The sequence below is a fragment of the Zalophus californianus genome, chromosome 3 (genome assembly GCF_009762305.2).
Source record: "Zalophus californianus isolate mZalCal1 chromosome 3, mZalCal1.pri.v2, whole genome shotgun sequence".
In the NCBI taxonomy this organism is placed as follows: domain Eukaryota; kingdom Metazoa; phylum Chordata; class Mammalia; order Carnivora; family Otariidae; genus Zalophus; species Zalophus californianus.
In genome coordinates this window covers 141080357-141101196 of record NC_045597.1, presented here as the reverse complement: position 1 = coordinate 141101196, position 20840 = coordinate 141080357, and the positions used below count along the sequence as shown (strand labels likewise).

At 43.9% G+C, this 20840-nt stretch overlaps 1 protein-coding gene, 1 long non-coding RNA gene and 1 pseudogene across 13 annotated transcripts in view; 2 read left to right on the top strand and 1 right to left on the bottom strand.

Moving 5' to 3' along the window:
- OSBPL6 (oxysterol binding protein like 6) overlaps positions 1 to 20840 on the bottom strand; it is a 207472-nt gene that overhangs the window by 51588 nt on the left and 135044 nt on the right. For all 12 annotated transcript variants that reach the window (XM_027587966.2, XM_027587969.2, XM_027587972.2 and 9 more), the window contains 6 exons: positions 18955 to 19047; positions 11931 to 12053; positions 9300 to 9353; positions 8042 to 8155; positions 7737 to 7907; positions 4767 to 4899 (listed from right to left, as the gene is read on the bottom strand). In XM_027587966.2, coding sequence (XP_027443767.1) covers positions 4767 to 4899; positions 7737 to 7907; positions 8042 to 8155; positions 9300 to 9353; positions 11931 to 12053; positions 18955 to 19047 — 688 coding nt within the window. The remainder of the gene's footprint in view (positions 1 to 4766; positions 4900 to 7736; positions 7908 to 8041; positions 8156 to 9299; positions 9354 to 11930; positions 12054 to 18954; positions 19048 to 20840) is intronic.
- On the top strand, positions 342 to 3740 carry LOC113919190 (annotated as a pseudogene).
- LOC113919192 lies at positions 4794 to 7972 on the top strand. The gene is made up of 2 exons (XR_003518881.1): positions 4794 to 4949; positions 7754 to 7972. It is a non-coding gene; the product is annotated as an uncharacterized LOC113919192 (long non-coding RNA).

The window sequence follows — 20840 nt, the reverse complement described above, 5'->3', positions numbered from 1 at the left end:
TCTGGATTGGTGTAAGTTCAGATCTATGAATGGTTCGCCACCTTGTGTATTAAGACTATAAATCAGATATGCTATGAGTTCAAGAAGATGCTACATGATGAACTTCTGAAATACAAACCTTAATAGTGGGGACTCTCTATGCAATGATCAGGAAAGATCAAAGAAAAGGGTCATGGGAGTCTGGAAAATAGAGTTATCACGGTTTGAAGTCATCAGAGCACACTCAAAGGAGAGAGTGAAATCTTTTCGGGGTCTGGAGGATTGATGGAAAGGATTCAGCAGAAGAGAAAGGTGGACCGAGGGACCCACTCGAACCGATTTAGGCCACATCCCTCGGCCTCAGAGTCACCGCCGCCATGGCCAGCCAGTCGCAGGGCATCTAGCAGCTGCTGCAGGCCGAAAAGCGGACCGCTGAGAAAGTGTTGGAGGCCTGCAAGCAAAAGAACTGGAAGCTGAAGCAGGCCAAAGCAGCAGCTCAGGCTGAAATTGAACAATACCGCCTGCAAAGAGAGAAGGAGTTCAAGGCCAAGGAAGCTGCGGCTCTGGGATCCCATGGCAGCTGCAGCACCGAAGTGGAGAAGGAGACCCAGGAGAAGATGACCATCCTCCAGGCCTACTTCCAGCAGAACAGGGATGAAGTCCTGGATAACCTGCTGGCCTTTGTCTGTGACATCCGGCCAGAAATCCATGAAAACTACCGCATAAATGGATAGGGGAGAAAGGAGCAGCTCTGCATGCAGACTGGCATGTTAGATGCCTTCATGGAATACGAAGCTTCAGCAAAGCTTGAGTAGTTACATTCTTGTGAAAAGGCATTAAATTATTTCTGTATATCATGTAGTAGGTCCCTTCACTTCTTGGAGAATAGCAAATCTAGCTTCTTTGTACAAACGTAGAGCTTATCCAAAGATTTTCTCCTTTTACCTCATGTTTCTTAGAAATTTAATGTGCATACGTTGTCTGTTTTCCTATGCCTTTTAGCTCAAGCAACATATGTATCAGTACTTTTTCTTTCTTAGATGTAGTAAAAAAAAAAAACAACTGTTTAAAGAAAGAAAGGGATTAAATATTCTTTTTCCCTAAAGCTTTCTTGAAGGTCAGGGGCTTTTTCTATGAAAAAGTAGTAAATAGTTACTGTAACTTGTGTGAAGCAGCAGCCGGCCTTAAGTCGTCCTTTCGGCTGAGGGTGGAACAGCGAATACCAGTATATATTGTTCGGGCTGCTCTTAGTTTCTCTTAACCAAAATTATTAGATGACAGAATTCAAGAACTTGTATACATGTTCTTACTTGGTGTACTGATAATCATTTGAAAGTAAAGACTTTGTCATGCAAAAAAAAAGAGAGAGAGAGAGAGAGAGAGAGAGAGAAAGGTGGAGAAGGGCAGAGAGGGAAAGAACCACCTGTGCCAAAGCACGGACAAGGGGATATGCAAGGATGTTCAGGAAACAGCAAATACGTTCAGTGGGGCCAATGGAAAGAAAGCAAGGATGAAAGGGCAGGTGGGGCCTGAAAGCTGAAAGGCAGCGGTTAAGTGCCAGGCTAAGTAGTTTGGGCTAAAGTCATAGAGCCCATGGAGAACCACGTGAAGGGAATTTTGCATAAAAGCTACTTAAGGAAATATCAGTCTTAAGGAAATATCAGTGGACAAAGAGCTGGCTTTGGGGTTAGTCAAACATCTCCCCCAGGGCGGCTGTGCAATCCTGGGCACATTCCTTACCCTGCAGGCATTTTGCTTTCCTCATCTGCAAAGTGGGGAGGAGTAAAGCTGACATCTGGTGGCCGAGCACAGCGGCCTGCTAATTGCTGGCCCAGAGCTGCCCGCACGGTCAAGAACAGCAATGCCGCATGAGCCTGTGAGAGATGGAGCAGCAGAGCAAGAGACTGAGGATGAGAATGCCAGCCGGAGGCTGCTGACCCACTTGAACTTGGGTCTGATCGGGTGGCAGACACTTGAGAGGAAGGGCAGATGAGGGTGTGGAGAAGGGGTGGGTGTTTTTGGAGAAATAACAGAACTCTGTCACGGCTAGATGAACAACAGCGTGGGAGTCAAAGATCCTCTGAGGTCTCAGGGGTGGTCAGGACAGCAGCAATGACAAAAACAGGGAAGCCCCGCAGCTGGGGCCACTTCAGGGAGCAGACGGGCTGGTTTCAGGCAGGCCGAGGAGGGGTCGCGCCAGCAGATCGACAGGGCCAACAGCGAGGAGAGGCAGTGGGAAGGCTGCCCAGGCTGCAGGCGGAGCTGAGATTTAGACAGCTTTCAGCCTTTCTGCGAGGAATACGGGGCATATACTCTGGAGTCAGACTGCCCACGCTTGAGCCCCAGGTCCACTGCTGCTAGCTGGGTGAACTTGGGTTGAAGCGAGTTGATTTCCCTGTACCTAAGTTTTCTCACCTGTAAAATGGCTTTGAGAGGACTGCATGAGTCGCTGCATGTGAGACACCCACAAGAGTTCCTGTCGCAGAGTGCCCGATGCCTGTTAGCTGCCGCTGCCCCCGCCCGCCCCATCTCCATCACCGCTGTATCGTCAAACAGAGATTTTCTGAGCTGAAACTACGACCACACCTGTCATCTCCGAAGCACAGAGCACAGTCATTAGAATCTAGTTGGCCTGGGTTAACCCTCCAGCCCTGCCAAGTATTTGCTGTGTAACATAAGCTAGTTATTTGACCTAAGTATTGGTCTGCCTGTCTTTAAAAATAGAGTTCACAATCCTGTCTGGTGCTCCTGTGAAGATCTACAGAGAACGATACGTGTAAAGCGCTCGGTTCAATGGCGCATAACGAGCGTGCAGTCAACTACAGTCACTGTTATGGAAGCTGAAGGCAGAAGACTCAAGCTCGATCATCCCCACAGCCAAGGCGACCAGATGAGAATCCAATGAAACAGGGCGGGAGCAGCTGGAGAAAGAAGGAAAACTTCATGGGGCCTAAGGGAGAAGTCTCATTCGAGAAGGGGCCCCAGGGCAGGTCAGAGGATGAGGTCTGAGGACTGACTGGAAATCGGATGGCGCCTTGCTACCAGGAATGGCTTTTTCATAGAGCAGAATGGGCAAACATCAAATTATGGAGAGAAGCTGGAGTCTAGGGGCAGAAGTGAATGAGAGAGGCTGTCCCTGGGAGAAGGGGGTAATTATTGCACTAAATGCTGACGGAGACGAGAAGGCAGGACGGAGGACACAGGTAGAGCAGTCAGGACGGGGAGAAGAAGGAGCACCCCTGGGACAGGGCAGCAGGCACAAGGGATGGGCCACAGAATAGTCTCAAGCACACGGGGACAAAAGCCGCCCTCGCTCCCCCACTAGCCAGGGGTGCCAACACCTCTTCATTTTGGTCAGAAGAATGGATTTTGTCCCGGTGTGTGGTCCCAAACCTGCTCCATGCCGCCAAGTGTGTGGACGGCGGCGGAAGTCAGAGAACAGGCTGAACTGTCGAGGACCGCTGCTGGGGTGAAACTGCAGCATTTTAGGAAAGCGAGGCCCGGCTTCTTTCCCCAACCCGAAGTTCACGTCCTCGAATGTCTGCATGTTGTGTGAATATGTTCAAGTAAAATCCTTTTAATGGAATGGCAGCTTTATGCATAGAACATCCCTCTTAAAACCATAGTTTCACACAAAGATTGAGTTTGGGATGTGGCAAGGGCTAAACTTTGAGTTCACGCACCTGCAGAGCAAAAAAATATATATATATTTTTGTAGTTGGGATCAACATGTATTGCCCAATTTCTTTTATTTATTTATTAAAATTTTATTTCTCAGAGAGAGAGAAGCATACAAGGAGGGGCAGAGGCAGAGGGAGAAGCAGGCTCCCCGCGGAGCAGGGAGCCCGATGCGGGACTCGATCCCAGGACCCCGGGATCATGACCTGAGCCGAAGGCAGACGCTTGACCAACTGAGCCACCCAGGCGCCCCTCAATTTCAATTTTTTAAACTAAGGACATAAGAAAATACTCACCATCATCTCATAAAGGAAAAAAAATTTAATAAAAGTTAGGCCCAATATCTTCACAAAATAACTTAAAAAATTAAATCAAGGTAGCACTATTAAATACTTGCTATGCTATCCTTGTTTTATCAGTTTTGAAGGTCAAAGGAAAACTAGCTCCTAGAATGGACATGGTCTGTGGCCATTTGGACCAAAATGCTCGAGCTAATCACGAGGGAAGAGCAAAGTTTCTAGAGAGTAAGAGGCTCAGCAACGGCAGGATGAGGACATTGTGTCTAAGTTCAGGATATTTAACAACGGACACAGAGTGCAACACCAGTAACGGAACTATGGAGAGCAGGTGCCACATGATTGTGCGACTTATTGCGGGCCGTCGGAGACACACACTTATTCAAGGGTGAGATGAAGCAGCAGAAGAGGCAGCTGGAGAAGGGACCCGGCAACAGCGGAGAGCCCGGGTGGGGGCGCTCTGGGGGCTGCGCTCGGCCTTGAGATCCCCCGCCCGCAGGCCCTGGGGAGTGGGGGGCTCATCAAGAAAGAAGGGAGCAGGGGGTGAGGTGAGTCGGCAGGGCGGAAGGGGGTGCAGGGCAGGGGAAGGGTAGAAGATTCCGCGGCAGGGGTGAAGGTGCGGGAGAAGGCATAGGTAGGAGGAAGCTGGGGTCAGGGGAAGGGGCAGGGTCTGGCGTGGAACAAGAAGAAGAAGGAAAGATGGAGGCAATCGAGGAGGCTGGAGGGGGCGAGGTGCAGCGCCACGGCTCACTGCTCTCCTTCCTGTTTCGGCCGTCGGCTTCTCCTGGGAGACCAGCGGGGGCGGGAACCAACCTTCGGCACACCTGTCCATTTCTTCCGAGTCCTGTAACCAGGCTGCCACTTTGCTCTGGCCCGTCGTGCAGGTCGCAGGGAGGCTGTTGCTGCATGGCAAAGGGGACTGCCATGGAAAGCTGTTTGGTGGCACCTACAATGAACGAAGGGGAGTGTACGGGTGAGCAGAAACAGTATATCTAAGTGAGTTTTAATTAACTTTAATTTTAATAATTAAAATAATTTAATAATTAATTTTAATAATCATTTTATTAAAAAATGACATCAGAAAAGAGAGGAAGAAAGGGCACACTCGAAATACGAAAGAAGCCTCCAGGCTAAACTTGTCCATGCTCAGCGAAGCCCAAGTTCATAAAGAATAACACTCATTAAGTGGCTATCTCCACCATGCAAGGAAGGGGACAACACCTAGATATGGGATAGCTCGTACTCTTAAGGGCCTGCCAGCTCAAGGGGTTTAAGTTGCTCAGCAGGTTGTATCCGACAGAGGGTCCTTGTGCTACTTTTTTTTTTTTTTTTAAAGATTTTATTTTATTTGACAGAGAGATAGAGAGCGCAAGTAAGCAGAGAGGCAGGCAGAGAGGGAGAAGCAGGCTCTCTGCTGAGCAGGGAGCCTGACGTGGGGCTTGATCCCAGGACCCCAGGATCATGACCTGAGCCGAAGGCAGCCGCTTAACCGACTGAGCCACCCAGGCGCCCCCCTTGTGCTACTTTTAACTCATGATTGAAGGCCTTTCCTTCCCAAAAGCTCTCTGTTCCCTTACCATCAGCTCAAGGCCTCATCAGCCACATGTGATTCCTAAATACGTTACCCACCATCAAGCAACCTTGCAATGCTTTAAATGCATATTAAAAATTGTAATATATAAAAAGGCAGTCTCAGCAAATTATTATTTCCCACAGCTGATAGACTTTCCAGTAAAGGGAATTTATGTGAAATAAAGTTGGAGGAGGTAAGGAGATAATGCAGTGAGTTCAGTGAACACTTAGTTGAAAGAGCAGAAGCTTACTTCTGAAAAAGCTGAAACAACTTTAAAACTCCATATTTGACTTTCATATTCAATTATAATTGATCGTGTCTCTTCTAAATCATCACGAAGCGAATGATACACATATTTAGCAAACCCAGACTTATTTATTACCCATGCAGGGCCACAGACCAATTAGCGTTCAGGAGTCTCATAATTTGATACTTAGAATGCAAGGCAAGGGATAAAAAGCTCTCTTCACTCTTTATTGCATTTTGCGAAATGTAATGGAAATCTTTCACCAAGTTTGATCTTAGAGGTGTGTCATTCATAACTACAGCAACAGATCTTCTACGAAAACGAGAGTTGAAGGGCTTTCTTATTCCAAGGCAAACTGTGGGGAGGAATTGGTTTCAGTTCTCCATTCTCTTTGGCTATCACCCAAGTTATTTAATAAATAACACAAAGGATGAAAATAATATATCTTTTATCAATAGTCTATGCCCAAGATGCAGGCAGAAGCAGAAGAACCAAAGGATGAAACATTCCTATTTTTAAAATAGGCATCTGGGATATACTTCTTGTTTAGCTGGGACGAATCCTGGGATTCATTCTATTCTGTGGCGAGAACACAGAGGGCCCGAGAAACCGGAGGACGATCTTAGTCATCTTGTGTTGGGTCCCTCAGTAAGTGCCCTACTTCTACCCTCTGACCTCCTGGTTCCTTCTTTTTCACTTCAGAACTGGTTAGTATTAGGGCTAAACCAATACCCTGTTCTAGGAGGATGACGTTGGTTGAACAATCCTTGGCAAGGCTATAACCAGAATGAAATAAGGTTTGAGAGCCTTGCGAAATACAATTAATGGGATTTAACAAAAATTACTTAAGTAACTTCCATTGAAATACTAAACAGTAAATACAGTAGTATTTCATTTAATCTGGTTTGACTTATCTTGCAGATTCCATGAGGTTTTTCACTGTTATGCTAAGGAAACTTGGATATATATATATCATATATATCCCTAAGTAAGAAAACAGATAAGCAGAATCTTCACCGAAAGGTTCTTAAACCCATCTCCTGATGGCAGCCAGTTATTCACAGATGTCTGTGTTCTCAATGTGTCAGGTGCCAAGTGGGAGCTTGGGGAATACCCCTGGGCACCGCAATGTGGCTATGGTTTGGAAAACTTAATTACTGAATCAAAGGCAGAAACAAAAGTCCCCCTGCCTCTTGTCTTCACCTTGGTTTTTAACAGGCAACACCTCTAGCTTTTTAGCCACATAAAAAAAATGAACTCTTAATACAGCCCAAAGAACAACTTCAGCCTCCCTTAATCTGGGACCTGGTATAATGGGAAGGGCATGGATTTTGGAAACAAGAGAGATGAGGATTCAGATTCTGGCTTGGCTGTTTAATGGCCATGTCACTTCTGAAAACATTTTTTTTTTTCTTTACTATCTCTGAGCTTGGGCTATATTAAAGATGAGAGATGAGTGAATGTCAAATGCTTAACACAGTGCCTAGTCATTCAAATGGTCTACTATGGATATTATGGTCACATTCTCTAGCCAATTTACCTTAACTTCATGGGGAAATTCAATGGTCTATCTGGGGGTCATGTATATATTATAGTTCAAGGCAAGGAGCAAGTTTCATTTTTAAAACTTTGTGGTCTTCTTATTATGACTCAGGAAGATACCAATTTCTAGGTGCTGCTTAGCCAAATGTTCACTCTACTTCCTAATATCCCTACAAAGTCATATAAAATTAGGATGTAGTCCATGCATAGAAAGGAAAAGTAACTGTTAATTCTCTTGGTGATCCACATTTCTTCCTAATCTATACTTGTGATTAACTCTGATGCCCAATGTCACTGCTGTCTTGAGGATTAGTTGACAAAATAAACCTTCTCTTTCTGGTTTGTCAAACGAGACACAGTTATGTGCCTACTTACCTTCCCAAGCAATTTCTGGGCTGATTTTCATATAATAAAGTCATACCTTTCCATCCACAACAGAAACGTTAGCAGCTGGTGAGGATTCAGCTGTAGAGGTTGAAGGAAATATGTGAAAACTAGCATCTCTCGGTGACCTGACAATTTCATTCTGCCGATATAATCGATGATGGCGCAGTTTGGAGACCCAGGCATCAAACCAGTCCTGGGATTTCACCTAAAACAAAGAACAAGAGGAGATCCTAAGGGTGAAACCCATCTCTGGTTTACCACTGACACAGGCAAGTGAATTCCCCTGATAGTGGCAGAGAAACTGTTCTCTATTCTCAAACTACTGAAAAATGACTTTACCTTCAAATGATAGATGTGCTCTTCTGTGTCAAGGTCTATTCTCCGAGCTTTCTTTTTAATTGACATGACCGAGAGTCCAACATCGATGCTTCCATGGACCTTCCCCTTTTGAATCTGAAGTCAGAAGACTAGTAAATAGGCTAGAAGGACATAGGATTTTCTGTGTTTCTGTACTGAAGTGAGTGTAATGTAATCTTTACCTTATCTATGGAAGATGGAATACCACACCTCATTTACAAAGAGAATATGATTAAGGTCCTTAATCTGAGGACAGCTGAATTTGCTGTGACTTCCCACCAATTTCAATAAATAAGACTATTCATTTCTTTGTTTTTTAAGTTTACTTGTTTTTAGGAATCTTTACACCCAATGTGGGGCTTGAGCTCCCGACCCCGAGAGCAAGAGTCACTTGCCCTACAAACTGAGCCAGCCAGGTGCCCCAAGACTATTCATTTCTTAGTCCTGTTTCTGGCATAATTTATAATGCTAACCTTCATAATTCTAGATTGCACAGCTTATATCCCAAAAAAAGATACGTTTAGTGGTTCCTAAAATAACTACGGTCAATCTTTGACCCACAGCCCAGAACATCCCCCAAGTAATCAACCCGAAGCCAGCTGCTGAGGCCAAGCTGGGCAGCAGGGACTGAGAGCACAGAGTAGCCAGTGCTTCCTCTGCTTGCCCTTGTCTGATCAAGGACACACAGCTGATTCGATGAAAAAGATGGGGACAAAACGGAAACCTGAGTTATTTCCCTCTGCCACACTGACAAGGCAGGTGGCATCTTCCACTTTTACATGCAAACAACTACTACTTCAAGAAAAGTAATTTGCAATGATGTTAGTGAGTTAGGATTCCCAAGAGAAAAGGATGCATGAAACAGAAATGAAGAAAAAAAAAAAAAGCACATGAAGCATAACTTACTGAGAGATGCAGGAAAAAAAAGTCTATTTGGGTCTTCTCTCCAAGACAGAAGGAGTCATTTTATTAGTGTATCACTTGTAGGTTTAACCTTCTGTTCTTAATGACATCCATCGCAATCGCTAAATTAAATCTTCATGCTCCAGTTAGAGATTTTTATGCTAGCGTGAGCATAAGCATAAAACACACCTTACCCGGAACATGGAAGTCTGGTAGCTTGTTACATCTTACAGGCACACAAATGCACAAAGCTGGTAACTACGTCACAAGGCTTGCACAACGGTGGTATTTACTCACTTTAAAACCATCTTTGAAACATGTCCTGTGTGCTACTTACATCAAGTGGTGCCTTTGAATACTTTAACATTCCATTATCCAGGACAAAAAAACGCTGCAAGAACCAAACAACCCCCAGTTACCATGTGCATTTTGGATTATATAAAACATTCACAAGTGTGCGCCTAACGTTGCTTGGCATTTAGCAATCGGTATTCAGATATTTGAATTCAGTGCATCTGGTCATCGATAGTCACGTTAAATGGTCAGGAAATCTGAGCTTGAATTACATTTCAACAGCCTACTGGTGTTCTTTTTACACACAATCCAGTGGGAATGCAATCTTTCACCATTCTTTTCCCTGTAGGGAGTGGGGTTGGTATCCACAGCCAGGACTTTCTGAATGAATCACACTGGGGTATTTTTGAAAGTAAGAAATGAGAACAACTCAGTTGAGGTCACAGTGATTCTGTGAGGAGCTTCTCTAGAGGGAATTTTCACCCTGGATGTAAATTTCTACATTTCCCTGGATACCATGGAAAATTCATGAAAATGCTCAAGTCTGTTACAGGAGTCAGTGAACTATACCTATGAATAATGAATTATCTGGGAAGTTTAAGAAGAAGCTTTAGCAATAAACTTGCTCTCCACTTTGCAAAACGCTTACATTTCACCATTAGTAAAAGAGATTAAAAATTGTTTCTGAATTACTTTAAGGGCAAAAAGGAAAAAAAAAGAAGAAAAGAAAAAAAAAGATTTTTGGCAGTTTTTGTCTCCTCCAAGATGCTCCTGCTCCAGTCCAAATGAATCTAGCCATCATTGCTTCACAAACACTCAGGAACCCTCTGCTGGTTTCCTTTCCATGGGCAATTCACACGGGAACAAACAGCCCTCAGGACCCAATCGAACAATGGGTCCAATGCCCTCCTATAGTCTCTACAGATGCAAGAAGTCTTTCTATTATTGGAAAATTACTCTGCTGGGAAGGTTTTATGTGATTCGGGAATACTCAGCAGGCTCGGTGGCAGGTGGTCAGGCTTGGGTATACTCCGCACAGAACTCACAGAAGGCCATGAAAACCCCTTCAACAAAGGTCCTAGGGGCAACAAGTAAGCACTGAAAGAAAGCATCTCCATAGTTGAAAAACACTTGACTGCTCAATCACCCATGACTTGGGCAATCAAATATGCTGATGCTTGAATAAATACCTGATAACGTTAGAGACCGGGACAAAAGGCAATGCAGGTGAGAACCTCCTACTATTTACATAGAAAAATGCTCAAAGGCATGGCCCAGAAAGAGTGGCTGTTGAACAACAGCCAGTTTTGCTGAGATGTGGACGTGAGAATGCTAAATTAAAGTTAGCGATTCACTGAACATTGGTTTCTTGGACTTCTTTTTTTCTACTTTTCTATTTCTACCCATCAAAGAATGTTAGCAGGGATAATCTACTGTGTGATCACGGAGGAAGAGATTAGCAAGGCCACCGATTCGAGGAAGTACAAAGGGGTGAGGCCAGAATGAAAAGCAAACGGTGATTCTAGGAAGGAGTATGGCCAGTTGGCCAAAATCCAAGGAAGAACAAGGGTAGAAAGAAATTCCTAGTATTGGGATAATACTAGGGTTTCAGGGGAGACTGAGGATGCTCTGACAAGTGAGAAGGAACACTAGTCAGAAGCCTCTTGGACCTTTTTTTATTTCACCCTTAGAGACAGGGGAGTGGGGCAACATTTCCTGTCCATTAATTTTAAGTATTTCCCTTAAATTGCAAAAAATGTATCTCCTAAGGATCCTAATCCATAATGTCCGTGCTTTGGACCACTGGACAGCCACCACCCAGGCATTTGGACACCAACAGATCCATCTGCTCGTAGATGAAATCCACTGGCAAATGTGACAAGCAGATGAGCCTGTTCTTCCAGTGATTTCAGAGAAGGTGCTGGTGGTCTATCGAAGGGCTTACACTGAAAATGGAGGACAATTTTCTCCTTCTTAGCATTACAGTATTCTCCTTACTTAGGTAATTGTAACAGTGTAGTACAAAATATTTTCTCCATAATTAAAACCGGAAGGTGGAGAAAAGATGTGGGGTAGGGGAGAGCAGAATAAACCACATATTTTCAAGGACAGTAAACAGACTTCCAAGATCAGTAATTTTGCATCTTTACTTTGCACTGGTAACAATAATTCCAAGACTTTATCGCAAACACTTAAATAGAAATTTGTGTATGAGGATGTTCATCACATCGAAATAGTAAAAAAAAATCAGACATATCTTCCATGTCCAGCAATAGGGAATTGGTTCAATAATGGTGGAATATCTAATAAAAATCCATCTGATAGAACATACGCACGCATTTAAAAACATCTTATTTCAGACAATATTTAATAAGCACATATTCATGTTATTTTTTAATATTCATATTATTTTTAAATGAAAAAAGCAGAGTAGACAACATGTACAAGCTGAACTTTAAATATTATGTAAACTATGGTTTCCCTACATACAGATATTACAGATCTCAGACTTAAATAGGTATCATAGGTTGAAACCCATACGGTTAAAAAAAAAAAGGCTGTGAAAATTAGTTTCACACATGCAACATTACTCTTCAATTTCCACCTAATGACACCAAGTAAGATCCTCTCCATGACGAAGATGATCTGAAGATGAATATGATGAAAATGGTACCTTGTGCCAGCCCTTTAAAGGCCATTTTCTTTTCTTCAGCATAAAGCCTTCATGTTTGTCTGGTCTCTGGACATTGGTTTGGCCTATTTTCAGCCCTTCTATAATTTCCCAGCTGTCAGCTTCCTGAGAGAAAAGAAGAAAAACAAATCACATGTTTCTCAGTGTTTGATGACACAGTCAAAGCAGACTCCTAAGTAGAACCTGCTTTTGAAGCAACACTGACCACATCAGAAATATGAACCACATTCTGGAGCAAAGTCTAACATTCGACACAGCATTGTGCTGATAAGTGAAATTAGTGTCCAGGTAGACCTGGATGCACACAGGTCCATCGGGGATGGTTGGGCGCTGGACTTCAGGGCAGAATGGAATTCTGATGGCATGTACTAGGAAGGTTTAAAATGCATTTTTCCAGACAGTTCCTCTCTGGGCACCACGGCACTTTAATGTTTTAAAGGAAGGCTGTTTTGATGACAAATGTTCAATTAGTGTGGAGCCCTGACCTTCTGTGTAAAATGGAAAGGCCGCAGTGTTCTGAGTGGTCCATCACCTACTGGACTAAAGGCAGTGCTGTGGGCTGCATGCATTTCAGAGCGCACGGGACATGCCCTGCTCGCCACGTGACACCCAGCAGTTCATGCTTTGGAAGACACATATCCCAAGAAACACACACCCTTGGGAGCCCACGGAAAGAGGATGGGATTTCAAGGCCAGAAATCTGGGATCCTAGAGGCTATACAATCACCCTCCTCTGCTAAAAACAGATCAAATCATGGTTTCTTCTTTTATAAGACACGTTATGTGTGTCTATGATGTCTAAATTTTTTAATGAGTTGTCAACATTTAAAAGTCAGAAGATTTCAGATGTAAAAAAAATCTGAATTTTGAGTGTTTTGTTCAAGTCTATAAGATCTGGCAGCACTGGGCCTGCCCTGAGGGAAGGGTTTCTGGGCAGAAACCTTCAGTTTGCCACAGTCCCCCATGGGCCCACCTCCATGTTAGATACCTGGCCCTTAGCAACATCACGGGTTTTCAGATCCCTGGACCAGGTGATACTAAAGGGCCTGTGCAGCTCCAGAGTAACGGCTGACCTGACCAACACTGATATTCTAGATCTCAGGCATGTGGCACAATGAAGCAGCAGAGGCAGAAGCAACAAGGTCACGTCCCATGCACAACGGCTACAACCCCTCCCACGGTGCAGGGAGGCACAATCTCTCGGGGTAAGTGCTCTGTTGGCTCAGCTTCAGAAAGCTGGATGCAGCTCCACAGATGAGGGCAGGCCTCTCTGCAGAATGCCCATCCCAAAGTGGCTTGGGAAATTGCCTTCCAAAGAGATACATTCTATCAGGAATTGCCCTTCAATCACAGAACAGAGGCTTCAACAGGAATGGCTGATGGGGTCCACCTCAGGGCAGATGGACTTGCTGGTGCAAAGGTCTAGGTGGCGGCCGCCCAGAGCCTGCTGAAGGACGTGAGGCTCTGACAAGGCCCCGAGGCACAGGTGCCATAATCAGTCACTGATGCTGGCCCTGGGGACTGGAAGGGAGAGGCTAACGTATTTACCCTCCATTCCCCTTTTCCTTTTTCCCTCCTTCCATCCCAGGAGCTGCTTGCCCCCTGTGGCCAAGTCACATCTCTTTTAAGGTCAAGTATGTATAAATGGGGGTGTGTTTTTTCACAGTAAGTTATGTTTCTAGGAGATGCAGCCGAACATTGCTTCATTCTAGCATCACTAAGCCTGGGAGACACTCCTGGCTTATAAAAAGCCCTCTCAGCCAACATCGTGCCCCTGTCCTTCCAAATCCAACTCTAAATGCTCCCCACTGGACAAGAAAAGCCAATCTAAGACAAGTGCCATTTCTTTGTCTACTTGGTCATCCATGAGGGTTCCCCAGTGAATGAGCTATTTACCTTACAAAAACACACCTACTGGTATCCATTTACCAATATTAAGAACTCTGGACAGTATCCATAAGTGCCCCCTTACAAACAGCCCAAGAAGCAATTTTCTATTTGAAGATAATACTGTGAGGAACTGTGCCTGAACGGGTCAAAACTGTTAATTAGATACAGTAATTTTTTTTTTTTTTTTTTTTTTAAGAGAGAGCGAGCGTGAGTTGGGGAAGAGGCAAAGGGAAATGGAGAGAGAGAATCCCAAGCAGGCTCCATGCCCATGCATGGAGCCTGATGCGAAGCTTGATCTCATGACCCTGAGATCATGACCTGAGCCAAATTCATGAGTCAGATCCTTAACAGACTGAGTCACTCAGGCCCCCCTAAATACAATAATTTAAAAAAAATGTTTCTGATGAGACAATTTCAGGCTGTATACCATGTTTTTTGGACCATAAAAGTACAGGTGGCATTATGGTCTGGAGCACAAAGTGAGGTGCTCTGATATTCCCATTTTAAAATACTGATCTACAATTCAACAAGTAAGCATTCCTTATGAATGTTAGAATAATCAGAGAAAACACTAGGTTCTACTATCACCAGAAAAGTGGATTAAAATTTCCATAAAAATGATGGATTTTTACTTACTTCTTTTTTAAAAGTCTGATACAATCAAGTAATAAAAGAATAACTCTCCATATATGTGTAAATATATTCATTAGAGCTTTCTCTGTTCTTAGATAGCAGCTGTATTTAATGACATTTCTATTTTTAATAGCCTTATCCATAGATAGCATCTCTAGAATAACATTTTTATTTTCAGCTAGATCTTATTTGAAGGCTAGTGTTCATCTTTGATTTATTCTGTGTGTGTATATAGGATGTGTATATATAAGTGATGTGTGTGTATATACAGGATGTGTCTGTGTACCTATGAGATAAATATAGATATAGATTATATATATAGATATGATGTGGTGTGTGTGTGTATGAATACCCTGGATAACTTGTAAAAATGGAAATATTTAATAGTAAGTACAGTGCTTTTGGGATTTTTTTCTAATTAAACTCAAACACAATACTAGCTTATTCCTGAGGCACTAGGGCTACTGATTTCTATCATAGTAGTTTTTTTCTTAGTTTAACTAACAGAGGAAGAAAAAAAAGGGATAAGACAGAAAAGGTGAAAAATTAAAATGTATTTCTTAAACGTAAATGCAGTAGTTCCGAACAAATAACTCCATTTGCTCTGATCCAATGTTACTAAAGCCAAAAGAAATTGAAAAGAATCCTGATACAGTTCTTACAGTTAAATAAGCTGTCAAACTGACAAAGAGGCAACAAGGTAAATCTAGAACAAACAACATCCTCCCTATTTCAGCTATAAATGCTGATGATGTTATAAATAAGGTGTGTAAGATATGAACACAGTCCATCTCAGTGCTTAATATGACCCACCTCTATGCTTGGTAGACTAGGTCTACCTTAAGAAAGTTAAAGTAACTTTCTGAAAACTGAAGAATTTTTTTTGTAATTTCAACTGATACCCATTTTCTGTTTTAAAGTCTCTAATTTTCGGGGGCGACTGGGTGGCTTGGTCGTTAAGCGTCTGCCTTGGGCTCAGGTCATGATCCCAGGATCCTGGGATTGAGCCCTGCATCGCCTCTGGCTCCCTGCTGAGCGGGAAGCCTGCCTCTCCCCCTCCCACTCCCCCTGCTTGTGTTCCTTCTCTCGCTGTGTCTCTCTCTGTCAAATAAATAAATAAATAAAATCTAAAAAAAAAAAGTCTCTAATTTTCATCGGTTTACTTATAATAGTAGAAACAGAGTCAAAAGCCCTAATGTGATCATATTGGGACTTGACTTGAATCAGATATACAAACATTTTTGCTGTTCTAGAAATTTTAAATACACTTTTTATCTAATAATAACTAAAAACAGAAAGTAATCTGATAACAGTCTGTTCATTTGAGACATTTCCTTTCTCCAGGGTATACCCTAGATGCATGAAGGCTGGGGGCGGGGCTGGGGCGGTGTGGGAACATGCTTCGGGAGGTGAAAACACCAAACAAAGAATTTCAACAAATCCTGAGTCAGGACATTGTGTACTTCAAACAATGTTCTTCCACCACCAACTGGTGCCCGAGAAGTCTGTCTTCTCTCAAAGGGACTGAGAAATGGTGAGATGCCATGGTATCTGGAATGGATGGGATACTCTGATTTCAGGAGGCCCCGAGAGATGTGGTGTCTATTAATACAAAAACCACCACCACAAGAGTCGTAGTCCTCTAGCAGCATCCACGCAGGCAACAGCACGGAGGAGTAGTGCGAGGTGGATGCTGCTGGCGCCCGACCCAGGTGCCCGTATCGGGCCAGTGGATCCTTGCCCCCGCTGCCTGAGCACTGCGGAAGCTCCTTCCTTCTCCGGTGAACTGCTGCTTGCTGAAGCTGGGGCCTCCGCGCCTGGGCACGAGTCTCCCTCCTCCACAGCCGGAGCATCTCCACCTCAGCCTCTCCCGCCCTCAAGACTCTCACCTACTGAAGGACCCAAGAGTACCAACAGCCGAAGGAACAAAAAGTCCCTGCCTCAGGGTGAGAGCAACTCTGTGGTACAATTCATGCTCCGGGCTCACCCTGGGAGGAGGCTCAAGGGGGCACTCCAGCCTAAACTCCTTCTTGCCAGCACCGCACTGCCCTAACCTCTTCTCTTATCCTTGCTCCTGAGGGCTCTCCCTCAATGAATCACAACCACCCTACGCCCAGTCCTCCTTCTGGAGGACCTGATGTAAGGAAGAATGTAAGATAAAGTAAGAGATGTTGTAAGTACAGGGACAGGCTGGGGCGGAGGGTGGGTGGGGGTAGGGAGGTGAGGAGCACATTTGCAGAAGGATTCCTGTGGGCCCGACTTAGGAGAGTAGGAGTTTTAGCTAGGTGCAGGAGAGCACTCCAGAAGGAACAGACATGCCGCCGTGGAGGAGAGAAAGAGCACGGCCAGGGCAGAGAAATGTGTGCAGACGGATGTAGCTGGAGTAGAAAGTGAGATGTCAAGGACACTAGAGATGCACTTGGTGGGAGACGAGGAACCAAAGCAAGTCTTGCGTGCATTTGCTCTTTATTATTATCCTTGTACTTAGTAGATCGCCAGCTTATTATAAAAGGACATAACTCGGGAACAGCCAGGTGGAAGGGATGCAGAGGGCAAGCTCTGGGCACAGGGTGTAGAGCTTTCGTGCCCTCTGCGGGGGCGCCAATCCCCCAGGGCCTCCCCGTGTTCGACAACCAGGAAGTTCCTCCTGATTTGTGCTTTTAATACCGGCAACTCCCCTTTCCGTTTCTGTGTATCAGCCTTAGAGGTCTCCTCTCACCGTGTATCTCTCACCATCCTGGTCTCTGGCACATACCTCCCGGCTATCTGACTCTGGACAACTAACTTATGCTCCAAGTCTCAGTTTTCCTTATCAGTAAAACGCGAAGAACATCAGTAGTCTCTTCATCGAGGAGGGCTGATGTGAGAGAATATCTGTACTGATCTAATGCCTGGGACAAAGTAGGTGCTCAAGAAATGTTAGCTGCCTCTTCCACTGCCCCAGTATTTATTTATCCTCTCTCTCCACTAGCTGCCTGTAAGAGAGAACTGATGTTTTCAAAGAGATCACTAGTTGTAGTTACCAAGTAGGCATTCTCTCTGTTTGCCATTCAAATAGAAATCAGGTTATTTTCTCTTTCTCTCTACATTATTAAGTTTGATAACCCCTTTCCTTAGTTTTGCAGTCTACTCCTGTCCAATAACACAAACTTTATAGCTTGCAATATCTTTCAACTGTGAAGAGTACAAGCATATATATTCCATACCATAAAGTGTGTTCTTTCCTTAAAGGATTCTGTTTAATATAGAAAAAGCAGAGTGGAAGAATCAGTGATACATATTTCAAAGTCTTTTTTGGGGAAATAAAGTGCTATTTTTATATTTGCATTCCAAATCCCCATGCATTCTATTTTCTGAGTTTCTCCATAGGAGAGGCAGCCCGCTGAAAAAAAACTGCAGGGAGTCGAGCAAGGGGTAGGGATGAGTAGGATGGCGTCTCAACTTTTCTTTATGATTTTTTGCATTTGAGACATAAATGAATTTAGATTTTAGTCTCCCCAGTCCAAGGAAGAGAAGGCTGAAGGGAAGGAATGCTGGTTTCCATTAAACTGAAGAGGTTTTCATCAGTAGTCTGCAGTGTTCTCCTTGGAGCTCAGAGGGAGGAAGGCCAGATGGCAGGGGAAGACTGGGACTCTGAATGTCCAACAACCCCTCCAGGCAGGTGCTATTGGACCTGCAGGTGGGGTAGAACTGAAACACTCTACGTCTGGATCCCTGCCCTGCTACTTAGCAGCTTTTTCGGACTTTGAGCAAGTTCTTAATTCTCGGTTTCTGTATTTGGTTTTTGTTTTGTTTTTTAAGATTTTATTTATTTGACAGAGACACAGTGAGAGAGGAACACGAGCAGGGGGAGCGGGAGAGGGAGAAGCAGGCTTCCCGCGGAGCAGGGAGCCCAACGTGGGGCTCGATCCCAGGACCCTGGGATCATGACCTGAGCCGAAGGCGGACGCTTAACGACTGAGCCACCCAGGCGCCCCTCGGTTTCTGTATTTGTAAACGTAATAGATACCTACAGTGCATGGAGCTGTTAGGAAGGGTTCTGTTAAATGGGATCATGTATTTAAGCACCTGGCACCGTGCCTGGAACACAGCGCACAGGCAATCATGGTAGCTGTTGCTGCTATTGTTAGTATTGTGATTTTTTTGCTCGACCCAGTGATTTTTTTTTTTTATTAGCTTGATGTAGAAATAGTGGTTCATGTCTCCAACAGGAGAATGACAATGGTTTCTCTTCCTCTAAACTAAAAGGGTATTTTGGATCTTTGTAGTCCTGCAATTCCCAGCAAAATATACTTTCATCTATTCCTCCCTTATACCGGGCAGAGAAAGCCTACACACTGGAGGCGGAAAGACGTGGCAGCGCAGGCCTACGAGAGGAATCACAGTGACCCTAGGGGAGTCAGGTGGAAGGCCTGTTTACAGTTCCGCTGGCCCCCGAACAGGCATCATGCCATCCGAGAAAGCACCACATCCCGTCACTGACCTTGGAGAGCGGGACCGGCTCTGGTTCTAGCAACTGCCGACTGACAGAGGGCTCGGTGCTGGAGGAAGCAGTCCTCTCCAGTACATGGATACTCTGAAAACACATGGAAATACAGCCCAGGATTAGACAACCCATTTTTCATGTGGATGGGCCTGGGGGGTGAGATCACACGGATCACAGTAAGAACAGTGAGCCATGTTAACAATGGCAAGGTCCTGAGGAGACCAAAGGCAGCAATAACAGTGAGAAAAATATCAGCACAGGATTTGGTTTTCCCCTCTTCGGCATATGCTGCTGCAGTGCTGGTTTCAGGCTCGGAGAAAAGGTCAGAGATCATACAGATTTAAAAAACCACAGAGCATGTCTCAACATATTTACAGCTTTATGAGAATGCACATATACCACTCAATTAGCCTTACATACAAATATTTGCTTACCTCTCCAAGGGCAACAGACAAAAAGGAAGGTCTGTATCCAAAAAGCCCAGAGTCTTAATACCACTTAAGTCTCTAGAGTTTCTTAAAATCCTTATGAAATAATTATAATTGTAATATTTTGTAATAACTTTTAAATGCACAGAGAAGAAAACAATTCATCAAATACAATAAACAGCAGATGTATTTTACAGACTATAAAAAGCACTCACAGATCAGCAAGATAACATGCCGACTGAAAAATAGGCAAAGTACATGAACAGGCAACTCATGCAGAACACACACACACACACACACACACACACACACACACACACACAATGGAGTATTACTCAGCCATCAAAAAAATGAAATCTTGCCATTTGTAACAACATGGATGGAACTAGAGGGTATCATGCTAAGCAAAATAAGTCAGTCAGAGAAAAACAATTATCATATGATCTCACTCCTATGTGGAATTTAAGAAACAGAAGAGAGGAGCATAGGGGCAGGGAGGAAAAAATGTTAGACTAAATCAGAGAAGAAGACAAACCATAAGAGACTCTTAATCTCAGGAAACAGACTGAGGGTTGCTGGAGGGGAGGGGGGTAGGAGGGATGGGGTAGCTGGGTGATGGACATTAAGGAGGGCGTGTGATATAATGAGCCCTGGGTGTTACATAAGGTTGATGAGTCACTGAACTCTACCTCTGATACTAATAATATACTATTTGTTAATTAATTGAATTTAGATTTAAAAGGATGGAAAAAAAAAGTAAAAAAAAAAAAAAAGAGTTCCTTACCCCACATAATGCATGATTTATTTCTGGGAAAAGGAAATACACTAACCCAGAAATATTCCATGAAACGAACTGCCTGATAAATTTGTTGGGGGAAAAAAAACGCTTTTTACAGAGTTATTAAATAGAAAAGCCAAAAGAAGTTTTATTCTAAAGTCAGTACTGACTAAAATCAAACTATCATGGTACAGTGTGGGGTAATGCAGAGGATGTCAATTGGGGCAGGTGGTAGGGAAGCAGAATTATCTCTGGCATCTTTTCCAATCTACACATATCATCCCAAACATAGATTCTGATGGGCCCCCAGGGAAAATTTCCCACCTTCTCACCCCAGAGAGAAACACTGCTATTGATGGGCAGGAATCATCAGATCTGCTGAGTGAGAAACGGATGAGAAATGAGCAAAATCAGATAAACCACTGGCCTACAGTCAGATGAAATGAGAACTGAACTTGGGTTCTGACACATACTAAGTACTTGTTTGAGGCTATTATTTAATTTCTCTCCGCATCTATTTCCTTGTCTTCTGGAAAAGGAGAGAATAGTTAAGAGCTACCTTACGAGTTTAATGTAAACATTAAGTGAGATATATGATAATGATATTAAATGTTAGTGGATTCTGAATTATATTGTGCCATTTATATCTATGACATGTTATCGAATAAGTATGTCAG